The sequence below is a fragment of the Cynocephalus volans genome, chromosome 9 (genome assembly GCF_027409185.1).
Source record: "Cynocephalus volans isolate mCynVol1 chromosome 9, mCynVol1.pri, whole genome shotgun sequence".
Taxonomy (NCBI): Eukaryota; Metazoa; Chordata; class Mammalia; order Dermoptera; family Cynocephalidae; genus Cynocephalus; species Cynocephalus volans.
Window position 1 is genome coordinate 75,273,014 of NC_084468.1, and position 21,055 is coordinate 75,294,068.

Consider the following 21,055-nt stretch of genomic DNA (forward strand, 5'->3'; position numbering starts at 1 on the left):
TTAAAGACTTAAATATAAGACCCAAAACTATAAAACTCCTAAAAGAAAACATAGTGGAAACACTTCAGGAAGTAGGACTGGGCACTTTGTGAATATGACCCCTAACGCACAGGCAACAAAATGAAAAATAAACAAATAGGATTATATTAAGCTAAAAAGCTTCTGCACAGTAAAAGAAACAATCAACAGAGCAAAAAGACAACCTACGGAGTGGGAGAAAACATTTGCAAACTATGGATCCAACATAGGATTAATATCCAGAATGTAAGGAACTCAACCAACTTAACAGTTAGCAAATAATTCAATTAAAAAATGGGGAAAGGAGCTGAATAGGCATTTCTCAAAGGAAGATATACAAACAGTCAACAGGTAAATGAAAAAATACTCAGCATCACTAATCATCAGGGAAATGCAAATCAAAACCACACTGAGAGATCATCTTACCCCAACTAGTCTGGGTATTATCAAAAAGGTAGGGAATAACAAATGCTGGCAAGGATGCAGAGAACGAGGAACCCTCCTACATTGCTGGTGGCATAGTAAATTAGTACAGTCATTATGGAAAACTATACAGAAATTCTTCAAACAACTACAGATAGAACTGCCATATGATCCAGCAATTCCACTGCTGGATATATACCCAAAGGAATGGAATCATCACATCAAAGGGATACCTGCACTCCATGTTCATTGCAGCTCTATTGACAATAGCCAAGAGTTGGAGCCAACCTAAATGTCCATTGTCAGATGACAGATAAGGAAAATGTGGTATATATACACAATGGAATACTACTCTGCCATAAAAAAGAATGAAATACTGCCATTTGCAGCAACATGGATGAGCTTAGAGAAAATTATGTTAAGTGAAATAAGCCAGGCACAGAACGAGAAATACTCCATGTCCTCACTTATAAGTGGGAGGTAAAAAAAATAAAATAAAATAAATAAAAAAGAAAGAATACTACAATCACAATAATGCATTGAACTTTCAGGAAAAGAGAACAGAACTGAAGTTACTGGGAGAGGAGAAGGAAGGGAGTAAGGGAGAAATAGGTAAAGGGCCATGAAAATCAACTACATTGTATAATGTTGAATATGCTAATTATCCTGAATGGAGCATCACATGTTGCACACAGGTATTGATATTCAATGCTGTACCCCAGAGATGTGTACAGTCAACTATGTTTCAATTAAAGAAAAAAAAGATGAAATGAATCTATGAACTTTTTGAGTTTTTTGAAGGCCTCTTGTATTTTATAACTGCAAGAGGTTATTTTTAAAAGCACAACAAAATACTTATTTGTTTTTAATGAATTGTTTTAATTAATGATTTGTTTCTTTTTTAAAAAAGCCAAGAAGATAGTCAACATAAAAGCACTCTATATGTGAAAAACACACAAGATTAGTCTTGATGTAGTGAGAGTCAGATTTTTCTATCAAAAAAAAAAAAAAAAAAGAGCACATTTTCCCCTTCCTTCTCTTAGCTCCATTGTCCCTTATTAGACTGACATTCTAGTTCCTTTTCCTGTGTTAGCTTTAATTTTTGAACTTCAAAACTGTCTGAACATCTCTGGGACCGATGATGTATGAAAGCATGAACTACAAAGAAAGAAATTATTACGGAGTTAAAATTTCAGATACTCAGATTGAAGGTAGAGTCAGACATCTTTTGTAATGCAGTGATATTTTTCGAGATTATAAAAAGGGCTGAAAGTATAGAGGGTTCATTTTTGGTGAACGTAAGTTATACAAAAGAATCAAGCAATAAAGTCCAGAATATGGTTGCACAGTTTTGGGCTGATGAAAAAGGAAGAGGCTAGAAAAATCTCCAACCATTGAATGTTATAGAAATATTCTGTCCGTCCTTTGGAGCACAGTTGCCTGTTTAAACTTGATCCCTTAATCTTTAGCTCACTCTGTACTCCTGTTGACAGTGTGTGGCCTGGCCACAGATTGGAAGGCTACTTGGAGAACAGACTTAAACTTTCCCTGTGTAAATAAGTTTTCTTTGTATTTCCTCTCAGGGAGCTAGCTTTTATCCACCTTTAAACGGAAAGAAAAGGAAATAAAATATTTTAAAGAAAAATGATCTTTTAAGTATAGAAGTTTTTAAGAGGCATGAAATGAAAGATGGATCTCATTTTTAAAACTACATTAATATTCTTGAGAAATAGGTCCTTAGTCTTGTTCATTCAACTGCTGCAAGTGCCAAACCAATGTTTCTAATATTAATAGCATCGAAACATGAAATAAAGCTTTGAAGCATTGACTCTAAACTTAGATTCACATCATTAGTGTGCATATATGTCTCTGGCTGGAGCTCATTTATTCATTTCATTTTGGTTTTGTGGCCAACTACTGCTTCAAATTGAATATCCTGTACATGACTTATAGCCGCCAAAGCACGTTCAGGAAGAAACCTGTATGGAAAAAAAAAAAAAAAGATTTTAATTTAAAATCTTTGATACCAGAGTCCCCCCCCCCCTTTATTTTTGTCAGCTAAAGTACCCTGAAAGTTATCTGTCTTGCATATAATTTTCCTTTTTTTCTTTCTTTTTTCCTTCGCAACTACCTCTCTATTTTGTGTGTGCTTCTTTTAGTACAGTTCAAATTGTATGCAAATATAAAGAAAGCACTGATAGATACCACTCTTCTCACCTACTTATCTTATATTAGTAAAATCTTAAGTGAGATCTCATCTGAGTAAGTATCTAAAACCGAAGGCCTGAGCTCATTGCTGAAACTGTCGGTAAATCCTGATGCTAACAGTTCATAGAGAGACACCACCAGAATCTTCTCCATCCATCCCTCCACCTCTCCTTAAGGGTTTACTAAATATCTACTATGCACTCTATAATAAAGTAAACTAAAGTATTTAGAAAATAGTTACTGCCTGTGAGGGATTTATTGTTTAGCTGAGAAGACGGCCACCTTGGAACAATTATTGAAAAATATCAACCATCTATAATTGAGAGCTGTAACTGTAAGGAGGATTTTCATTGGCTGGAATAGTGGAAGAAAGCTTCAAAAGGACAATTGCATGTTCAAGGATGGACAAGATCTGAGTAGACAGATAAAAGAGAGTATGAGTGAATGTAAGGAGGCAGAAATAACATGTTCTGTAAGGAAAGTCATATTGAAAATCACTTTGGAATTGCTGACTAACTCAAGAGTTACTTCCGTGTCTTGGGGAGAGTGTGTGGAAGATGGAATGAGCAAAGGGCAGGGATCTGTTTGGGAGAAGGATAAGGATAAGAAGAGAGCTTGTGCAAGCCTTTTAAACTACCCTTGCAAAGAAACCTTCATGCTAATAATTGCATTGGCTCAAAAAATTGTCTCTCTCTCTAAAAAGAATTAAATGCAAAGAAGATTAACAGTATGTCCCTGTTATTCAGTAACAGACCACTATGACCACTCCACAATGATACAAAAGATTTTGAGACTCCTGTATATTGTATAGGAATACTATTCTCCAGCTGTGGCAGAACAACTATGTTTATTGTCCTGGTGATATATATGTCTGCTTTGATTTTAGAAATAGACAAGTTCATAATTATAGTTGGAGCTTTCAATACTATTCTCTCAATAATTGAAAGAACAAATAGAAAATCAGTAATAATATAGAAGACCTGACCAATGCTGATGCAGTTTGGATATGTTGTCCCCTCAAAGTTTATGTTGAAATTTGATCCCTAATGTGGCAGTGTTGAGACGTGTTTGGATAATGGGGGGCAGATCCCTCATAAATACATTAATGCCTGCCCTGTGGGGAGGCGAGCGTGGTGGGTTCTCACTCTATTAGTTCCCATGGGAGCTTGCTTCTTCTTGCCATGTGACCTCCTTGTACCTGCTGGCTGCCTGCCGTTTTCTGCCATGAGTAGAAGCAGCCTGAGTCCTGTGCCAGGTGCAGCTAACCCAGAATTATGAGCCAAATAAACCTCTGTTCTTTCTTTCTTTTTTTTAGCATAGTTATTGTTATTTATTTATTTATTTTTATTTTAACTTCTCAATATACATTGTAGTTGATTTTCATGTCCTTTTATCTGTTCCTCTAACCTCTTTTCTTTCTACATTACCCAGTTTCAGGTATTCTGTTATAACAACACAAAAATGGACTAATACCAACTCTATCAACCAATTTGACCTAACTGACATTTATAGAACACTGAACAATAGAAGAATACTCTTTCTTTTTAGATATACATGGAACATTTACTAAGATACACCATATTCTGGGGGCATAAAACATGTCTCAATTTCAATAAACTAAAAATGTTTAAGTTATACAATGGAATTAAATCAGAAATGATAACAGAAAGATCTCTAGAAAATCTCCAAATATTTAGAAACTAAAAAAAATAAATAAATAAAATCTAAATAACCCATGATATAAAAGGGAAATTAGAAAGTATTTTGAACAAAATGTAAATGAAAACATAATATGTCAAAATTCATGGGGCAGAACCAAAACTACATAGAGGAAAATTAATAGCACTAAAGGCCTGTATTTTAAAAAATTGATATACATACAGTGTAATACTATTCAGCCTTTTAAAAGAAGGAAATTCTGCAATATGTGACAACATGAATGAACCTTGAGGACATTATGCTGAGTGACATAAGCCAGTCACAGAAAGACAAATATTGTATGATTTCATTATAAGAGGTATCTAAAGAAGTCAACTTCATAGAATCAAAGAGTGGACTAGTGATTGCCAGGGCCTGGGGAAAGAAGAAATGGGGAGTTACTAAACAATGGGCATAAAGTTTCAGTCAAGCAAGATAAATAAGTCCTAGAGATCTGATGTACAGCATTGCACCTACAGTCAATAATAATGTAATATATACTTAAAATTTTGTTGAGATGGTAGATCTCATGTTGTGTTCTGACCACAATAAAAATAAGAAAAAAAGAGGAAAAAAGTCTTAAATCAACTGACTTAGCTTCCACACTAACAAAGTAGAAAAAGAAGAGCAAGTTAAATGCAAAGTACAACAAGGCCAAGGGCTTGGATCCCATATCAACTAGCTGCAAAAAAAAAAAAAAAAAAAAAGAAGCAAAATAAACAGAAGGAAATAATATGGATCAGAGAAGAAATTAATTAAATAGGACACACACAAAAAAGAGAAAAATAATCAATTAAACCAAACACTAGCTTTTTATAAAAAGATCCATAAAATAGATAAATCTTCATCTAGACTGATTGGGGGGGGAGAGAGAGAGAGAGACAGAGAAAGAGAGAGAGAGAGAAAACACAAATGACCAATATCAAGAATGAGAAATTCTAAAGATATTAAAGGAATAAAGGAATGTTATGTATAAATTTATCCCAATAAATATAACAAGTTAGACAAAATGAAAAAATTCCTTAAAAGACTCACATTACCGAGAATAAATAAATGGCCTAAATAGCCCTATAGCTATTAAAGAAATTAAATATGTAATTATAAACTTTCCCATAAAAAAATTACAGGCCCAGTGTCTTCACTGGTGAATTTTATCAAATGTTTAAGAAAGAAACAATACCAATCCCACACAAGCTATTCCAGAAAATAGAAGAGGAGGGAATACTTTCCAACTCATTCTATGAGAACAGTGTTACTGTGATACAAAATCAGAAAAAGACATTACAATTCAGAATTGGTTTATCCTTTAAAATGAATGGATATAATTCATGATATTAGCAAATGAAAATGGAAAGACAATAAGATCTTCTCAATATATTAAAAAAAGCATTTAACAAAATCCATATCCACTCTTGATAAAAAACCCTCATCAAAGTACTAATATGAAGGAAAAATTCCTCAAGCTGATAAAAGGCATCTGTGAAAAAAATCTACAGCTAACATCATATTTATTTGTGAGAGACTGAATATTTTCCTCTTAAGGGTTGGCCAGTCAGCTCAGGTGGTTAGAGCGCAGCCTTATAATACCCAGGTCAGGGGTTCAGATCCCCATACCCTCCAGCCACCAAAAAACCCCACAAAAAACAAAGATTATGATGTATGCTCTCACTAATCCTATTTAAGATTGAACTGGATGGAGATTCTAGCCAGTGCAATAAGGCAAGAAAAAGAAATAAAACCATGCAGATTATAAATGAAAAAGTAAGTGTCTTTATTTACATATATATAGTCTGATTGTTTTTGTAAAAAATCTCATGGGATCTACAGAAAAGCTTAGCACATTTAGCAAATTAAGTTTAGCAAGTTTTGCAAGGTTGCATAATATGATATCAAAATACAAAAATCAAATATATACTAGCAACAAACCATGGAAAATAGAAATTAAAAAAAAAACCATTTACAATAGTATCAGAACTATGAAATACTTTGGGATAAATCTGACAGAAGATGTGTAAGACTTGAACACCCAAAACTACAAAATATTGCTTAAAGATATTGAAGATTAAAAAAAAAAAAGGAAAGAGGTATTATTGTTTTGAATTGGAGGATTTAATATTGCTAATATGTTAATTTTCCCAAAATTTATCTATAGATTCAATGTAATCCAAATCACAGTCCCAGGAGTCTTTTTAAAAATAGAGCTTGTATTAACTACTTCACTATACTGTGTTCTTTTTAAATCATCTTTCCTTCAGTTAGAATAGTCTTCAAATATGGGGAAGAAATGGTAGATGTAGTAGGGAAATTAATTATTCTCTTTTTATAGACTGGGATGGCAAAAACAGAGGAAACTTAACTGTTCTCCCCCAGGGGTGGAGAGTTTCCATGGCAACTTTCACTCCTGAAAGACTCTCCATAATAATAGCTATTGGTGTTTTAGTATTTTAGGTGTTCTGTGCTGTACTTACTTTGCTAGTATTAGAGAGATATTGATATATGATGGAACAAAAATCATTTTCTTATTGGTAAGTATTCCATCTATCAGACTTCTTGCAACTTCATCTGTCTTCAGTACAGGCCATAATCTGTGATTAAACAGAAAAAAGTTTTATTTTTATTTTCTAAAATTTTAATTTTTTTTATCATTGAAAGCAGAAAAATTAACCTATCTTTTCACAAATTTAGAATTAGGATTTTAAATGTTCCAAGATTCGCTGCACAAAGGCCACCTTCCCCTCTTCCTATACATCCCATGTTGATGTTTTGTTATCACAATTTTATACTTTCATATCCAAAGGTGTGTTTCACTGCTTGCTCAGTCAAAATATCAAAATGGTGGTGAGGTATTAGATGGAAAAGAATAGAGAAGCCAGGCTAGAAGAGAAGTGGGAAGGATTAATCTTGGCACAGGTAGGAAACACCTGACACCGGTAGGACACAAGGAGAAAATTCTATAGCTAACTATACTTTCTTTCTTGTGGAGGTATTACATGATGCCAAATTGTTTTGAGGGCATTTGGTACTCGAGATTAAACTCTGATTTGCCTATCCCACAGTTTAATAAGAATTTAAAATGTGCACAAGGGGTATCACATCACAATTGGAGGCATGACCTTCCTTATACTGAAGACTGTGTACGTGTATTCTTTGGAAATACTCATAACCACAAGCCCAGTGTAAAATTGCCCATCACTGCAAGATAATGACAGAAAATTAAAACATAAATGGATTTAAAATCTTGTACCAAAGTTAAGATGTCTAGGCATGGGCTGAAAGCCAGTGAATAAAAAGGTTGATTAGAGGAGTTAAGTAATCAGTGAGTATTAAAACTTCATTCTCTGAGATATGCTGTGGTTTACTGCAGATTATTATGTGATTGAGATTTCCGTGGCACTGAACAGCAAGCCAGCAGAGAGAGTAATACAAATCAATACTTTTAGAAATTATTGGGTTCTGCCTCTTCCCTCCCTGATTCACCTTCCTGGTTCCACCAACCCAGTCCATTAAGAGTGATTTTAGCATAGCCCTTGCTGCAGAAATTCAAAATTCAGCAGCCTGGATGAGACAAATACCAAATCTTTATCAACACCTGTGTCTGCGCCTAGGGTCGCCACAGGTACCCACACCACCCAGGTCACATTATCCTTACTCTTATCTATTGTGCTTTCCCAAGAGTGCAAGGTACTCTTAACAAAACTCCTTATGCACTAAGCCTGAATGCTTACCAAGAGGATTTTTATTGAACCCAGTTCCCTCTCTGAGAAAACAGCCAGGAGTCACAGTGGTACCACAGTACTTACATATTGCATACTTGTGAAGTACCTGTGGTCTAATACCCTTAAGGACTCGGTGGCAGAGTGACTCCAGCTGCAGAGACAACACAGCTAACTCAGAGTTTAAGAGTCAGTTGCCTCAAATAAGGCTGAGCCAAGAACATAGTTCGTTTGAACGAATATATTCAGGACGACTTCCCTTCCACTAATAAATTGGTTTCTGACCAACAAGCTTAGCATATATTTTTTAACCTGGGGCAAATTCATGAAGCAGATGGCTTAATTCTAGGGGCGCTTGTCCTTACCTTTCTGCTTTTTTCTTCCCCTTTCAGGACCAATTTCTCCTCTCTTATGGTCTCAAATCCTCTTTCACCAGAGACAAAGTTCTGGCAGAAATTCACATTGACTAAGGAGCTATGGACTCAGTTTATTGCCGCTCCTAGGAACATTTGCATTTTTAAGGCTGGCGTGGTAACAATGATCAAAAGCAGGTGGTTATATTTAATATAACCCATGTTTTCCAAACTTGGCTCCAGACTCACCTGGTGTGTTTGTAAAACAAAGCAAAACACTTCATTCTTGGAGCTTGCCCCAGCCTACTGAATCAGAATCTCTAAGGAAGAGCCTATGAATATTTATTTTTTATGTAAGCATAAGTGGTAATTCTGAGGATCAGGCAATATTCGAAAACTTTGGGGTACTTTGTTAGCATTGTGGCCAGTGCTGTGGAAGAGTTTTCTACACCCATTCCTTTCCATACTCTACTTGACAGGATGGACCACTAATGCAGGAGGGGGATGTTAGGTATCATTCATTTTGGGGGTGTGGTTTCCAGGAGAGGAGACTCTAGCTGTTCCCTTAAGCACGCCCCTCCAGCCCACCCTGCCCCACTCCCACTCACTCTTGGCACCTGAGTGTGCATTAATCTTTTCCTGGACACAGATAAATACCCAGTTGCCTAATTTACTCGTATCGGATTATTTCTGCTAGTCCCTAATGTGTCTTTTCTCCTTTATTCATTTAATTTCAAAGAGAAAACTTAAAGCCAATACAATAATATTAATAAGAAAAAATATTTTTCCTTTTTCATTTTTTCCCTATATTCTCAGTTTGCCCACCTAAATTTTTCTCATATAGTTTTCATATCAATTTTTCATGCCATATTGCCATCCTAACTTGATTTTGACCTCACCTTGTGCTTGGGTTTTTGGTGAACCCAGTATTTACAAAAACTGGGCAGAGACATGATGTTTTGATACCAGTTTTTCCCAAGGCTTGAAGTTCTGATGTCAGAGCTCTGTGAAAGCCAACGGCAGCAAATTTGCTGGAACTGTAAGGAATTAGCAACCATCATTAGCTAAGGGACAGTGAGACACAGTCCTCAGCTTTCTGTGAGAAGGCAGTATCATGTAGTTTGAGAACAAGTAGAAGCTGAACTCCCCAAATTATCTGCTGGTGCTGTTTCTGGGAGGATAAACGGCCATTCATTTTCATTTACACTTTTATATGATTAAACAGAATTCTGAATGTACCCAATTTCTTAACTAGCGGTGATAGCAGCAGCAGCAGCAGCAGCAGCAGAACTCTGTTAACTGACAATGCTCATTTTCTACCCTACATATAAGGTTTTCCATTCAATCTTCAAACTGTTTTCTAATCAGTTTTTATTGCCATTTTTATTTTGAAAAATATGAATCAGGAAAAGCATATTTAGAAATACTACAAAACTAATATCTGTACAGACAAAACTCCATGGGACTCTACACATTTAACCTCTTTTGATGACTGATAGTTTCTTTCTTAATGCTGGTTGCCACTTTGGCTTCTTAATTTCATATGAGGATCTGGAGAAGACTTCAAACAATATATCTTTAGAGACTCCCACCTCCTTCCCTTTATGTCCTTGGTAGGGGAGGAGTGTGGTATTTACATCTTTTAATCAGGTAGAAGTTTGTCTGTCTGTCTGTCTGTGTCTCTCTCTCTCTCTCTCTCTCTCTATCACACACACACACACACACACACACACACACACACACACGCTCTCATAGCACAAGCACACTGGAAAATGTTTTTTGTTTTTGTTTTTGGTGGCTGGCTGGTACAGGGATCAAGCCCTGGACCTTGGTGTCACCAGCACCACCCTCTCACCAACTAAGCTAACCAGCCAGGCTTGGAAAATGTTTTGATCCAGGGGCCACTCTGGTTGGCTTATCTTGGGCACCTAGGCCATGGCATAGACTTGGGTTCATTTTAACTTCTGTATGTTTTGCTTCTTAATTGGTGAGTTTCCTGTTTCAAACATCTGCTCATTCCAGAATGCAATGGAAACATGCTTAGCATTACTGTTTTCTTTCATTGATCTACTGAGGAGTTTTCAGAAATCTAAAAATATTTAAAATATAATTACAAACAGTTTCATTGCTTTAGAAGTCACTAAAAGTTTTTATTCTAAACTACTATATAAATTCTACAAATCCAAATTACCCTGCTATGAGCATTAGGATCTGAAGTCTAGTAATCCCTTAAAAGTACAAAAATATATAGCACTGCTGGCAAGTAATACTTACCAGTACGGGATGAGATAGGGAATCACTTCGTGGCCACACACTGAAGCCACTGTGACAATGTGGCCATGATTTCTCTTCATCATTGATGGAAGAAGTGCTTTTGTGATCTTAAGTATCATTGCAGAAAGAAGAGAAACAATGACACAGGCATTAGATTTCCAAATCAGGTAGTTTTATTTTTGTTAAGACAGACTAGCATTTGAGAGAAAATTTACAATGAAATGAAATACTTGCCAAGATTCCACGATTACTTCCACATAAATGATAGAAATGAAAAAGGTAAATTTATTGGTTTGAGCTGGCATTGAGTGCTGTACCCTGTATATCACATGCCAAGAACCTGTTTTAATATTCTCTCTTCTTCCCATCAGAAGGAATCAAATAGCTCCTTTTGGGATATGTCATCTAAACAATACGACAAAGTGAAAAATTCAGAGTTTTCAGAACTGAAAGAATTCCCTATGATTATCTGGTATTGTGTAATTTTTTGGTATGAGACTCTATCATTCTAATTAGAAGAGCTGAAATCTTGTGTATTTGTGTCAGGACAGTTGAGTAGAATAAGGCAAGAGTTCTATACTGAGCCATACTCATTATGCATCAGGATTAGATTCAGTATCTCCCTATGTTATAGGAAACAAAAAAGTCTTTCTTTTTCTCCAAAAAGGGTTACCTTTTTGTGAGAAATAATCATATTTTATGAGAATTTTATAGACTTTATGCAAATTCACAGAGCCAGAAATGCTAAACCAAGCCACCCCCATATTCCTGACCCACAGAAACTATGAGAGGATATTAAATATTTATCGTAGCTTTAAACCACTAAGTTCTGGCATAATTTGTAATGCAGCTATAGATAACAAATATATTAGGTCTCCATAGAGTTCGATGGAATGATAACCAACTCACATTAGCATGTGTGAGGGGCTGGGGAAGATAAAGGGGACATATGTCTTTTTTTTCTTCTCTTTTCCAGATTCCAGATTTGCCCTAGGTTCTACACGAACATTGACGCTCTGGAAGACTAATTAATAAAAATGCTCTCTATAAAGGCAGTTAAAATTGATATTCCAGTCTCCCACAAAACTAAGCAGAGGTTTTCACCTCTGGATGGGACTCTGAGACAAAGTCTAGATCCATGGGATATAGGAACTTAAAAATGCGGCTACACAGACCTCTTACAAGAAGCTGTGTGTTAGATACTGATGAATATGGTACACTAAGTTGTTTATATTTTGGTGTGTTGTGTCCACTCAAACTCTGTGCCCTTCTGTCAACAGACTCCATTGCTCATCTACTGAAATTTGATGGTTCTTGATTTAAGGCAAAGATCTGGCCAGTTTCCCACCCAAAAGTATGTAAACTCAATTATGAACTTTATGTACCTTAAGAGAAGGTGTAAGACACGCACAAACAAGAAATGTTTCTGACTCACACTCACCCAAAAATGTCCTAGGATGTTGACCTCAAACGTTTTTATAATCTCTTCATCCCTGGTACTAAGAAGATCGGCTGGATATATTGTCCCAGCATTATTCACCACAATGGTTACATCACCCACTTCTTTCTTTACCTTTTGAAATTAAAAGAATACCTTCATTGAGTGTTTTATACAAACTCAAAGTTTTGGGGTCAATATCATTCAGGGATTAGATTTTTTATTCTACTGAGTGAGGTCTCTCAGAGTTCCGGCAGGAAAGAGCTTCTAGCTCAGATAATAGATGCAGAGGGACCACTGTAATACAGGTGGGCTAAACTGTGGTTCTTTTTTTTTAACATCTCAATTTCAGTACCCAGGACATCATGGATTTTGAAAACTTATTAATAAAGTAAAATTAATATTTGTATTGCTAAATTGATATATGTTATGACCAAATATTTTTAAAGTTGCTGATTGAATAATCCTGGTTCCACAACCTACTACTAGCTACCTGACCTTGCTCTGACTTAACCTCTCTGATCCTTAATTTGCTTATCATTAAACTGCTGTTAGTAGGATTATTGTAGAGATTAAATTAAAAATGCAGTAGTTTATTAGAGTGCTTTGTTCATAGTGAGCATTTGATATTTACTCTTTTTAAAAATTGTTATAATAATTGTTAATGTTGCATTTTTTTATAGAGGACTAAATTAGCACCAAGATAAATACAATCCCAAAAAGGAAATAATTAAAGAAGAAAAGGAACAACTGTAAAAGTAACAGGACTAAAACAAAACTAGAAAGTGATTCATATTTCTTGGTGATAAATCTTTTGTCAGTCACTCTGTGCCACTGCTCAAACTTATGATGAGAAAGAAATTGATTAACAGTATGAAACAATAACAATTGGCAGAGCTGAGTGGATGATATTCAAGGAAAAAAGCATGTGTCCTTCCTTGGTCACATAACTACTTCAGTTAATAGCAGCAAAAACCTAATTTAAATCAGGCAGTCATAAAGAACCTTTTCATTTTCCATGTCAGTGGCAGTAGATCCAAAATCTTCTGAAGAAATCTGTGACCTGAAGTCTCACCTGATTTACAGAGCTGTAAATCTCTTCTCTGTTGCTACAGTCGACCACAAACGCACGTGCGGTGACCCCTAGCTTTTGGCATTCAGCTGCGGTTTCCTCAACACTGTGCTATAATTGGACAAAACGAATTCAGGGGGGAAGAAAGCATTGGAGAAGAAATTTTTTAAACCATTAAAATTCATGTCCAAAATACGTCCTTATTTGTACGAAAATTTTCTGACAGAGACTGCTTGCCTAATTTGCAATGAAATTATACCTGACTTTTCTGCCAGGGAATGCTCATATTAATACCATAGCAAACAAAACAAAACAAAAACAAACAAACCTCAAAAAATAAAAAACAAAAATAAAAAAAACCTTTGTTTTTCCAGCTTTTCATCTTGGTTTGGAAGTTCTCCAGTAAGTAGCTATAGCAAGCTACTTCTTAGCTTGAAGAACATTCTTGAAGGATGTTTCTCTTTGCGGTGTCATGGAAGGAATGTTTGAGCACGGAGAAGAAAGGAAAACTCAACTATTCATTTAACATACACTTGTTGAGCACCAACAACATCATAGGCAGTAAAGTGCTAAATAGCAATTCTAAACTAGTGGTAATTTTGAACTATGCCTCTGCCCATCGTACTTTTCTCAATGATTCTGATTTATCCCTCTAGGAGAGAGGAGGAAAAAACGATTCCTATTTGAGAAAGACTTTCATAGGGAGACCATGCTACTACTCTAGGAGATATAATATTATAATCTTCAGGTGTTTGGGAGTGAAAATGGGCAAGGGCCACTGGATGGATTCTCATTTATGTAGCAACCTTGCAACATAACTCTAGGACATAGAGACAAAGCAATTTACTTTTGGCCTAAATTCAAAGACTTCTTTCCTAAGATAAAATTGCCCAATGTTTCTTGACCTGCATTTCTGGAAAATTAGAATTCTTTTCAAATTTGACATCTGTTGACTTTTATAGAGAATACTATGAGCTGTTAAAAATTACACTTTTTCCTCGCACGATTTGTAAGCTCTTCTCTGTGATGAAGAGGCAAGGATACCTGGAAAGCCCTTTTCTTCGTATATTGGGTTGATAGTGGTGTTGTGGTTATTTGGGGCAATCCCAGACTGAGTGATTAGGTGGTTTTTCTTAGCCAGCATTGCCTCCCCTAGGTCCTTGTATTTCATTACTGTGGGATAAACCCCGGAGCAGCAGCCTGAAATCCCAAACAGCAGGCTTTAATGGAGATTGGGACCCTTACTTACAAAGCCAAGGTCCCCTCAATTAGACTTTTGGTGGGTCACAGAGGAGTAAAAGAGGGAGGGCAGGAGAGTCATTCACTGACTCAGGTTTCAGCTGGTTGCTTGCTTGCTGCCAGATTGCACAAACCACTATGTACTGTCTCTTTTGTTTCTAGGTACAAGGTTGGTAGAGAGCATTAATAACCAGAGCTTTCATCAGATGCTTTGATTGAATAATTAAAAATCCTTCAGTCTTATAACTGAGCAACAGCACTGCAAAATATCATGGCTTGTCTCTTTGTAAGCAAAATGCTTGCTTTAGTCTCAACTCCAGCGTCATTGCTTACAGCACTGATCGCTGTTTCTGAAGCAGCAGTTTAGATTGAATGAGGACTGAACTGCTAATGTGCTTCTCATTTTGTGAGGCCAAAGGAGCCAACTATGACAAAAAGGCAGCTGGCATCTTCTTCAGCTAAAGGAAATCTGAGTTACATTTACAGCCTTAGAGTGAATTATTTAATACCTTAAATGTTTAAACATAAACATTTCAAAAATTCAAAGAGGATTCATCAGGTTGGGTTACCCTCCTTCTGGCAGAATCTTGTCATTTTATTTTATTGTTTGTTTGTTTATTTTTACCCATCTGCACTGGGAAGATTAAGTCATTTTAAATATGACTTCTTTCTAATATAATTTTCTCTCATCACTGGAAATTTAAAAATGTAAAAAAATTAAAAATTAAAAAATGTAATAAATATAGTTCTCTTCCCCCAGATAAACACCTGGAAAGAAAAGAAATCTGAAGGTTAGATTTCATCAAGCCTTTTTCATGGATTTTTACTTATTTATACTTTTTAATAAATGCCTGAGAATAGCAGACAACAATTTTTTCAATTTGTTAATTTTTGTCCTCTTCTAGAAAGTTCATTGAAATAAATCTCTTCAAGGACCAAACTGATGCCAAATTGTTTTCATATATATCAACTCATCTATTGTATAAATGCCCATATCTATTAAATAAAAACGTATCAACTTTTTCTTGTATAATATTCTTCACTATTCAGAAAGAAAAAGAGAAGAATTAGTTTTCTAAGTTCGAGACATTTTTGAAGTCCCTAGGAAAACAGGTGCCAACTAGAATGACGGCAAAGGACGTAAGAGAGTAATAATACAATGACAGTTAAAATCTCACTGTGATTGGTGGAAAATTGGATTTAAAAAAACCCAAAAAACAACTTTATAATTTTTCTAATCTTAAAATTCTGTAAACACTTTTCTCTGTATATTTTCATGGCCTTACCAAAGTTTACAAGTTCAGGGAAAATGATACAAGATTTCAGCTCCTTCAGTTTTATTTTGGGTAGTTTATATAGTACTTACAAATAAAAGTACAGGAAAGACACAAATGCCCAAGGAAAAGCTTGACTCACTGCACATAGATTTTATTTAACACAACTAATGTTTGCCACGTGCCAGGTATTGTTCTAAGCACTTAAAATATTCTCTTATTTTATCCTCTTGACCAGGGGTTGGCAGAACTTTTTACATGAAGGGACAGATAGTAGATACTTTAGAATTGTGTGTGTGCACGAGAGGAGGCACTAAAGATTTCTATTCATGGTCTTCTTTGTTTCTTTGTTTGGTTTTTGTTTTGACAACCCTTTAAAAATGTAAAAATAATTCTTACTTCAACAGGCTGACCATAGGCCAGATTTTGCCCATTAGATGTAGTAGCTGACCCCTTCTCTCGGCCATCCCCCAGGTATTATCCCCATTTCAGAGACAATAAAACTGAGGCTGAGAAAATTACTTGACTTGCCCAATTTAAGCAGCTTGGAAGAGACCTAACTCCCAAGCCTTTGTTATCAGTCTGTACACCATGGCACAAATATCACTGCTCAGTTATGTTCCCTTCATCTAATCAACCTGATACATAGATAGAATAAGGCTCCAGGGAATTTATTTATCAAACTTTGAAAAAGAAAAATATGAAGAGAAGCAGATGTTGTCAAATAATTTTTAAAATGTGTCTTACTTTGTGACTTTCAAAGATGTATACTTTACCTTATTAACATCCCACAGAACCAGTCTGCTTTTCCGTTTTGCAAATTCATAGGCAGTCAGCCTGCCTATTCCATGCCCAGCTCCAGTAATGAGAACAATCTCCCCAGCCACAGATTTTCTCTTTTGGGGAATGAAAAACTTCACCAATGACTCCAGGTAGGAGTAGACGATGGTGATCAGAAGCAGGAGGATATCCAAGACAATGTTCATGGCACTGCTCTGCCCTCTTCCTTCTGGATCAATCCTTGTGTAGTTCTGGGAAAGAGTTGCCCTCTGCACAGAGCTCCAGGGAAGAGCTGTGCTCAGGTGTTAATGCCGAAGATAAGTTGGCTTTGGAGGCAGGATTTGTCTGTGTGTTCTAATGGGTTGAATACACATTGAGTTTTTGAAGTGATGCCAATTGCTAGTAATAGCTTAGCTCAGGTCAAGAGAACCCAAGAAAATGTGCTCTCTGGACTTGTTTATCTGAAAAGCAGTTGTGTACTATGTTTCACCTTGAAGTTTCACCTCTGCAAAAATTTTTAGAAACATTGAATCAGCTCACTATCTGTTGGTATCTTTTTATAAATTGCTTTTTTTGTGTTTTGTTTTTTTCAGTAGGGAGAAAGAGAAAGTAGAGATATTATCTTAAAGAAAATTAAAGTATGAGTCAACCAAGTTTAGTTACTTGATTCATTTATTCATGAAGCTCAGCCACAATATTTCAGTTGGCTAATCAATTTACATGTAATGCTCATTTCCCTGAAAACCTCTTGAGTTTGGGGGAGATTTTAGGTTATAAAATCATCAGTTCTCTTCATGGTAATATTGGAAAGAGCATTAGACCAGGTGTCAGAAGTCTCAACTTAAAGGTGGTATGACTTCTGTCTTAGTTGGTTTGGACTGTTATAACAAATTACCATAGACTAGGTGACTTATACACAGCAGAGGTTGCGAAGTCCAAGACCATGGCAGATTTTATGTCTGGTGAAGACCAGTGTCCTGATTTATACATGGCTGTCTTTTCACTGTAACCTCACATGACAGAAGGGGGAAGAGAACTCTCCGCAGTCTGTTTCATAAGAGCACTAATCCATGGCAGAGCCCTCATGAACCGATCACCTCAAAGGCCGAACTTCCTAATGCCATCACATTGGGGATTAAGATTTCAACATATGAATTTTGGGGAGCAATATTTATAGCAACTTCAAATAGCTCAAAAGTGGAAACAACCCAAGTGTTTGGATAAACAAAATATGGCATATACATACAATGGAATATTATTCAGCCTTAAAAAGGGAGGAAATTCTGACAAATGCTACAACATGAATGAACCTCAAAGACATTATGCTAAGTGAAATAAGCCAGACACAGAAATACAAATATTATACGATTCCATTTATATGTGGTACCTCCAGTAGTCAAACACATACAAACAAACAGCAGAATAGTGGTTTCTAGGGGCTGGTGGTAGGGGGAGTGGGGAGTTATTGTTTAATGGGTACAAAGTTTCAGTTTGGGATGATGAAAGTTATGGAGATGCATGGTGGCAATGGTCGCACAATGATGTGAATGTACTTAATGCCCCTGGACTATGTATTTAAAAATGTGTAAAATGGTGAACTTTATACTATGTATATGTGACTTCAAACAATCCTATTTATTTTCTTTACACTACAGTTTCCTCTTTTGGAAAACAGAGATAAAAATAAACTGCTTTACCCAACACAGACCTTTACCACACATCATAACCCCAACCTTCCCTCACACACCCACATAAAAGGTGATTATAGGGATCAAATGAGAGCATGTATCTTAAATGGCTTTGCAAGGAGTAAATGGTTACATAAATCAGATAATAGTAATGGTAATAGCATGCATTAATTAATCACTACATGTCATGGGCTGATTTAAAGGCTTTACCTATTAACTTATTTAATCCTCACAAGATACATTTGAAGTAGGTACTATTAAAATCTGCATTGTACAGATGAGGACATTGATGTATAGGGTAGTTAAGTAGCTTGCTGAAAGTCACATAGCTGGTTAGAAGTGGAGTGAGGATTTAAATGCAGGAAGTCTGATTACGAAGCCCCAACTTTTAAATTTGACTAGTAGTTCTCAACTAGGGTGACTTTTGTCCCACTGGATACATTTGGACATGTCTGGAGACATTTTTGATTGTCACAAATCAGTCATGCTGCTGGCATCTAGTGGGTAGAGACCAGGGATGCTGATTCTTACAATGCATAGGACAGCCCTGTGAATTGAAACAAAGAATTAATCTAGCCCAAAATGTCAGCAGTGCTGAAGCTGAGACACTCTGATGTAGGCTGTGCCAAAATACATTGGAGAGAGCATAATTTGTTAAGTTTGAACTTTGAGTATATTTATTTTAAAAAAAGAGAGTATTATAGCATTCTGCATGCAGGTTTGCAGTGATGTTTATATGGAGCTGTTAGATATTAACATAGGTGGCTTAGATCAGATCTCATGCTGGGCTACAATGCAGAAACCTGTTTTCAGGTTGAAAGTCTGTAACTTCAATATTTAGCTTGCTTGGAGTGGGCCAGACCAGAGGACTAACACCGTTCAAATTCGTACACTACTTATACACTTTTGAAAGGCAATTTTAAAATTTACAGTAGGATCTAGGTGATTTTACATATTTAGGTATTTACATTATCCCCGAATTAAGAAACTTTGAGAAAGTGAAGAACACATAGTTAATGTCGTTTGCAAATAATTTGGGTGTTGAGAAATTTCTTTCAGCCTATGAGATGACCGGGCGAACTATCTTCTTCTTCTTTTTTTTTTTCCGCTTTGCTTATTTTCTAGGGGCCAAGAAGTTTATGTTCGTCAAATACAGGGTTCTGCTTCCCTTGACAATGCTGGAAACTTACAATCTGCCCTTTGATATTTTTTCCTTCTGCGTTTTGGATACTTTTTATTTGTATGTCTTTATGACATCATTGGCTTTATTACAACAGATTTTCATAACAACTAAAAATGTTTAATTTACTCTGATCATGTTTAAGGTCAGTTGTTTCCTACTGATATGAATGAAGGCACCTTGAATTTATCATTACTTTGTCTTCATATCACATTTTAGAATGAGTTGCTTTCAGTAAAAGTTTCTTGACTAATCTAAAACCATCCACAGCATTTAGAATCTTAACAAATGTTTTCTGAATTTTGTCTGCTTTTTTCTGTTTCTTTTCATTAATGTCCCTATTGAGAGCCATCTACCTGACTGTCAATTTTAGAAATGTAGTTACCTGTACAAAGGTAAGTATTCTTACCTTTGTACAGGTAATAATAACAAGGAAAAAGATGGAACAGGGTAACTAACAGACTTATAATTTGAAGCATAGATAATTGTTACACTTCCCCCTGTGTAACGGAGACGTAAAAAAGAATTACTCGATTACTCAAAGCACTATGAATGCATTGAGAAGCCTGGAATGACTGCACTTCAGTAATTTCCCAATTAGGAGGAGAAAGCTGAATGTGACAGCCTCAATTCAAAGTTAGCTTCTCCCTTTTATTGTAAAGACAAGGAAGTTTCACAAGAAAATTCAGTTAATTTAATCATTACAAAGAACACAAGGACATGGGCAGAGTTAGGGATAAGTATCGTTTTAACAATGAAAACTAGTAACATCAGTGAAATAAACAAAGTGACATTCCATAATGCAATTTGCAAAAGGTTAAGTCGACCCACCAACAAAAGCTTGCTCTTAGCAAACACTGTTCTTTTCCTACAGCAATTTCCTCAGTATATTTACATAACAATCAAGTAACTAGCTCAACATATCAATCAGTAGGTTAACCTGCACCAAGGACATCTGCCCTTTGAGCCAGCAATTTTGCTGTGTTACAACTCTTTTTTTACAAGAGACGCCTGAGGGAAGTTTCCTGTCTTTTGCAAGCTTAACATTCCTATGTGTAATTTTAAAAAGTTAGGCTATACCTGAAACTATACCTGTTAAAATCCATTTGCTTTATTAATATTAGTACACTCCACAGATAATAATGATATTAATATTAATAATAGCATTTATATAGCAAAGAAAAGTGAAGGAAAAAAATAATGTGTGTTAGAACACTGGCAGAGATATCATTCAAGTGGATTTTACCTTCGTAGAATGCAGAGTCATTCTTGTGAATGTCACACACTATAGAGCTCAGAAGAGTTGATATGATTTCATAATTTACGGAGAGTAGGAGGTATATCATGGTAGAAGAAAAGGTCAACATTAAGTTATCATTTCTTTGTAGACTACAAAATGAGGAAATTATGGGATTAATGCACATTATTTTAATCCTCTGTTTGTTTAGGCTAACTATAGTAATCTGCCAAGTAGAAGTTTGGGAATATAATTTCTTTAAATAAATACTTTTTCTTTTCTTTCCTGGAGAGGTTAATTAGTTCAATGTTGGGTTTCAATGAGCAGCCAAATTGATAAAGCAGTAGTAGGTGTTTTTAAATGACATATAAACTTCTTTGAGCCTCCAAATCCCCTATCCAAACACACAAACCCCAAACTTTATAAAACCCTTTGCTTCATCACTACATATCAATCCTAC

The 21,055-nt window shown here is 35.7% G+C and overlaps 1 protein-coding gene across 2 annotated transcripts; it reads right to left on the reverse strand.

Moving 5' to 3' along the window:
- Window positions 1-2,329: 2,329 nt before the first annotated feature.
- HSD17B13 (hydroxysteroid 17-beta dehydrogenase 13) lies at window positions 2,330-16,696 on the reverse strand. Of its 2 annotated transcripts, XM_063108550.1 has the most exons (7): window positions 16,487-16,696; window positions 13,201-13,308; window positions 12,129-12,260; window positions 10,688-10,794; window positions 9,313-9,450; window positions 6,816-6,932; window positions 2,330-2,420 (listed from the first exon to the last, which is right to left on the reverse strand). In XM_063108550.1, exons 1-7 carry the CDS (start codon window positions 16,694-16,696, stop codon window positions 2,330-2,332), a joined length of 903 nt encoding a protein of 300 aa, XP_062964620.1. The 2 variants fall into 2 exon arrangements, with proteins under 2 accessions (XP_062964620.1, XP_062964621.1); XM_063108551.1 differs by lacking the exon at window positions 13,201-13,308.
- Window positions 16,697-21,055: the final 4,359 nt, after the last annotated feature.

Coding starts and splice junctions, on each gene's coding strand:
- HSD17B13 (XM_063108550.1), bottom strand. CDS start 16,696: ATGAACATTGTCTTGGATATCCTCCTGCTTCTGATCACCATCGTCTAC. Junction 13,309..16,486: donor TTCTGTGGGATGTTAATAAG/GTAAAGTATACA, acceptor GTCCAATTATAG/CACAGTGTTGAGGAAACCGC. Junction 9,451..10,687: donor CCCTATCTCATCCCGTACTG/GTAAGTATTACT, acceptor AATTCCTTACAG/TTCCAGCAAATTTGCTGCCG.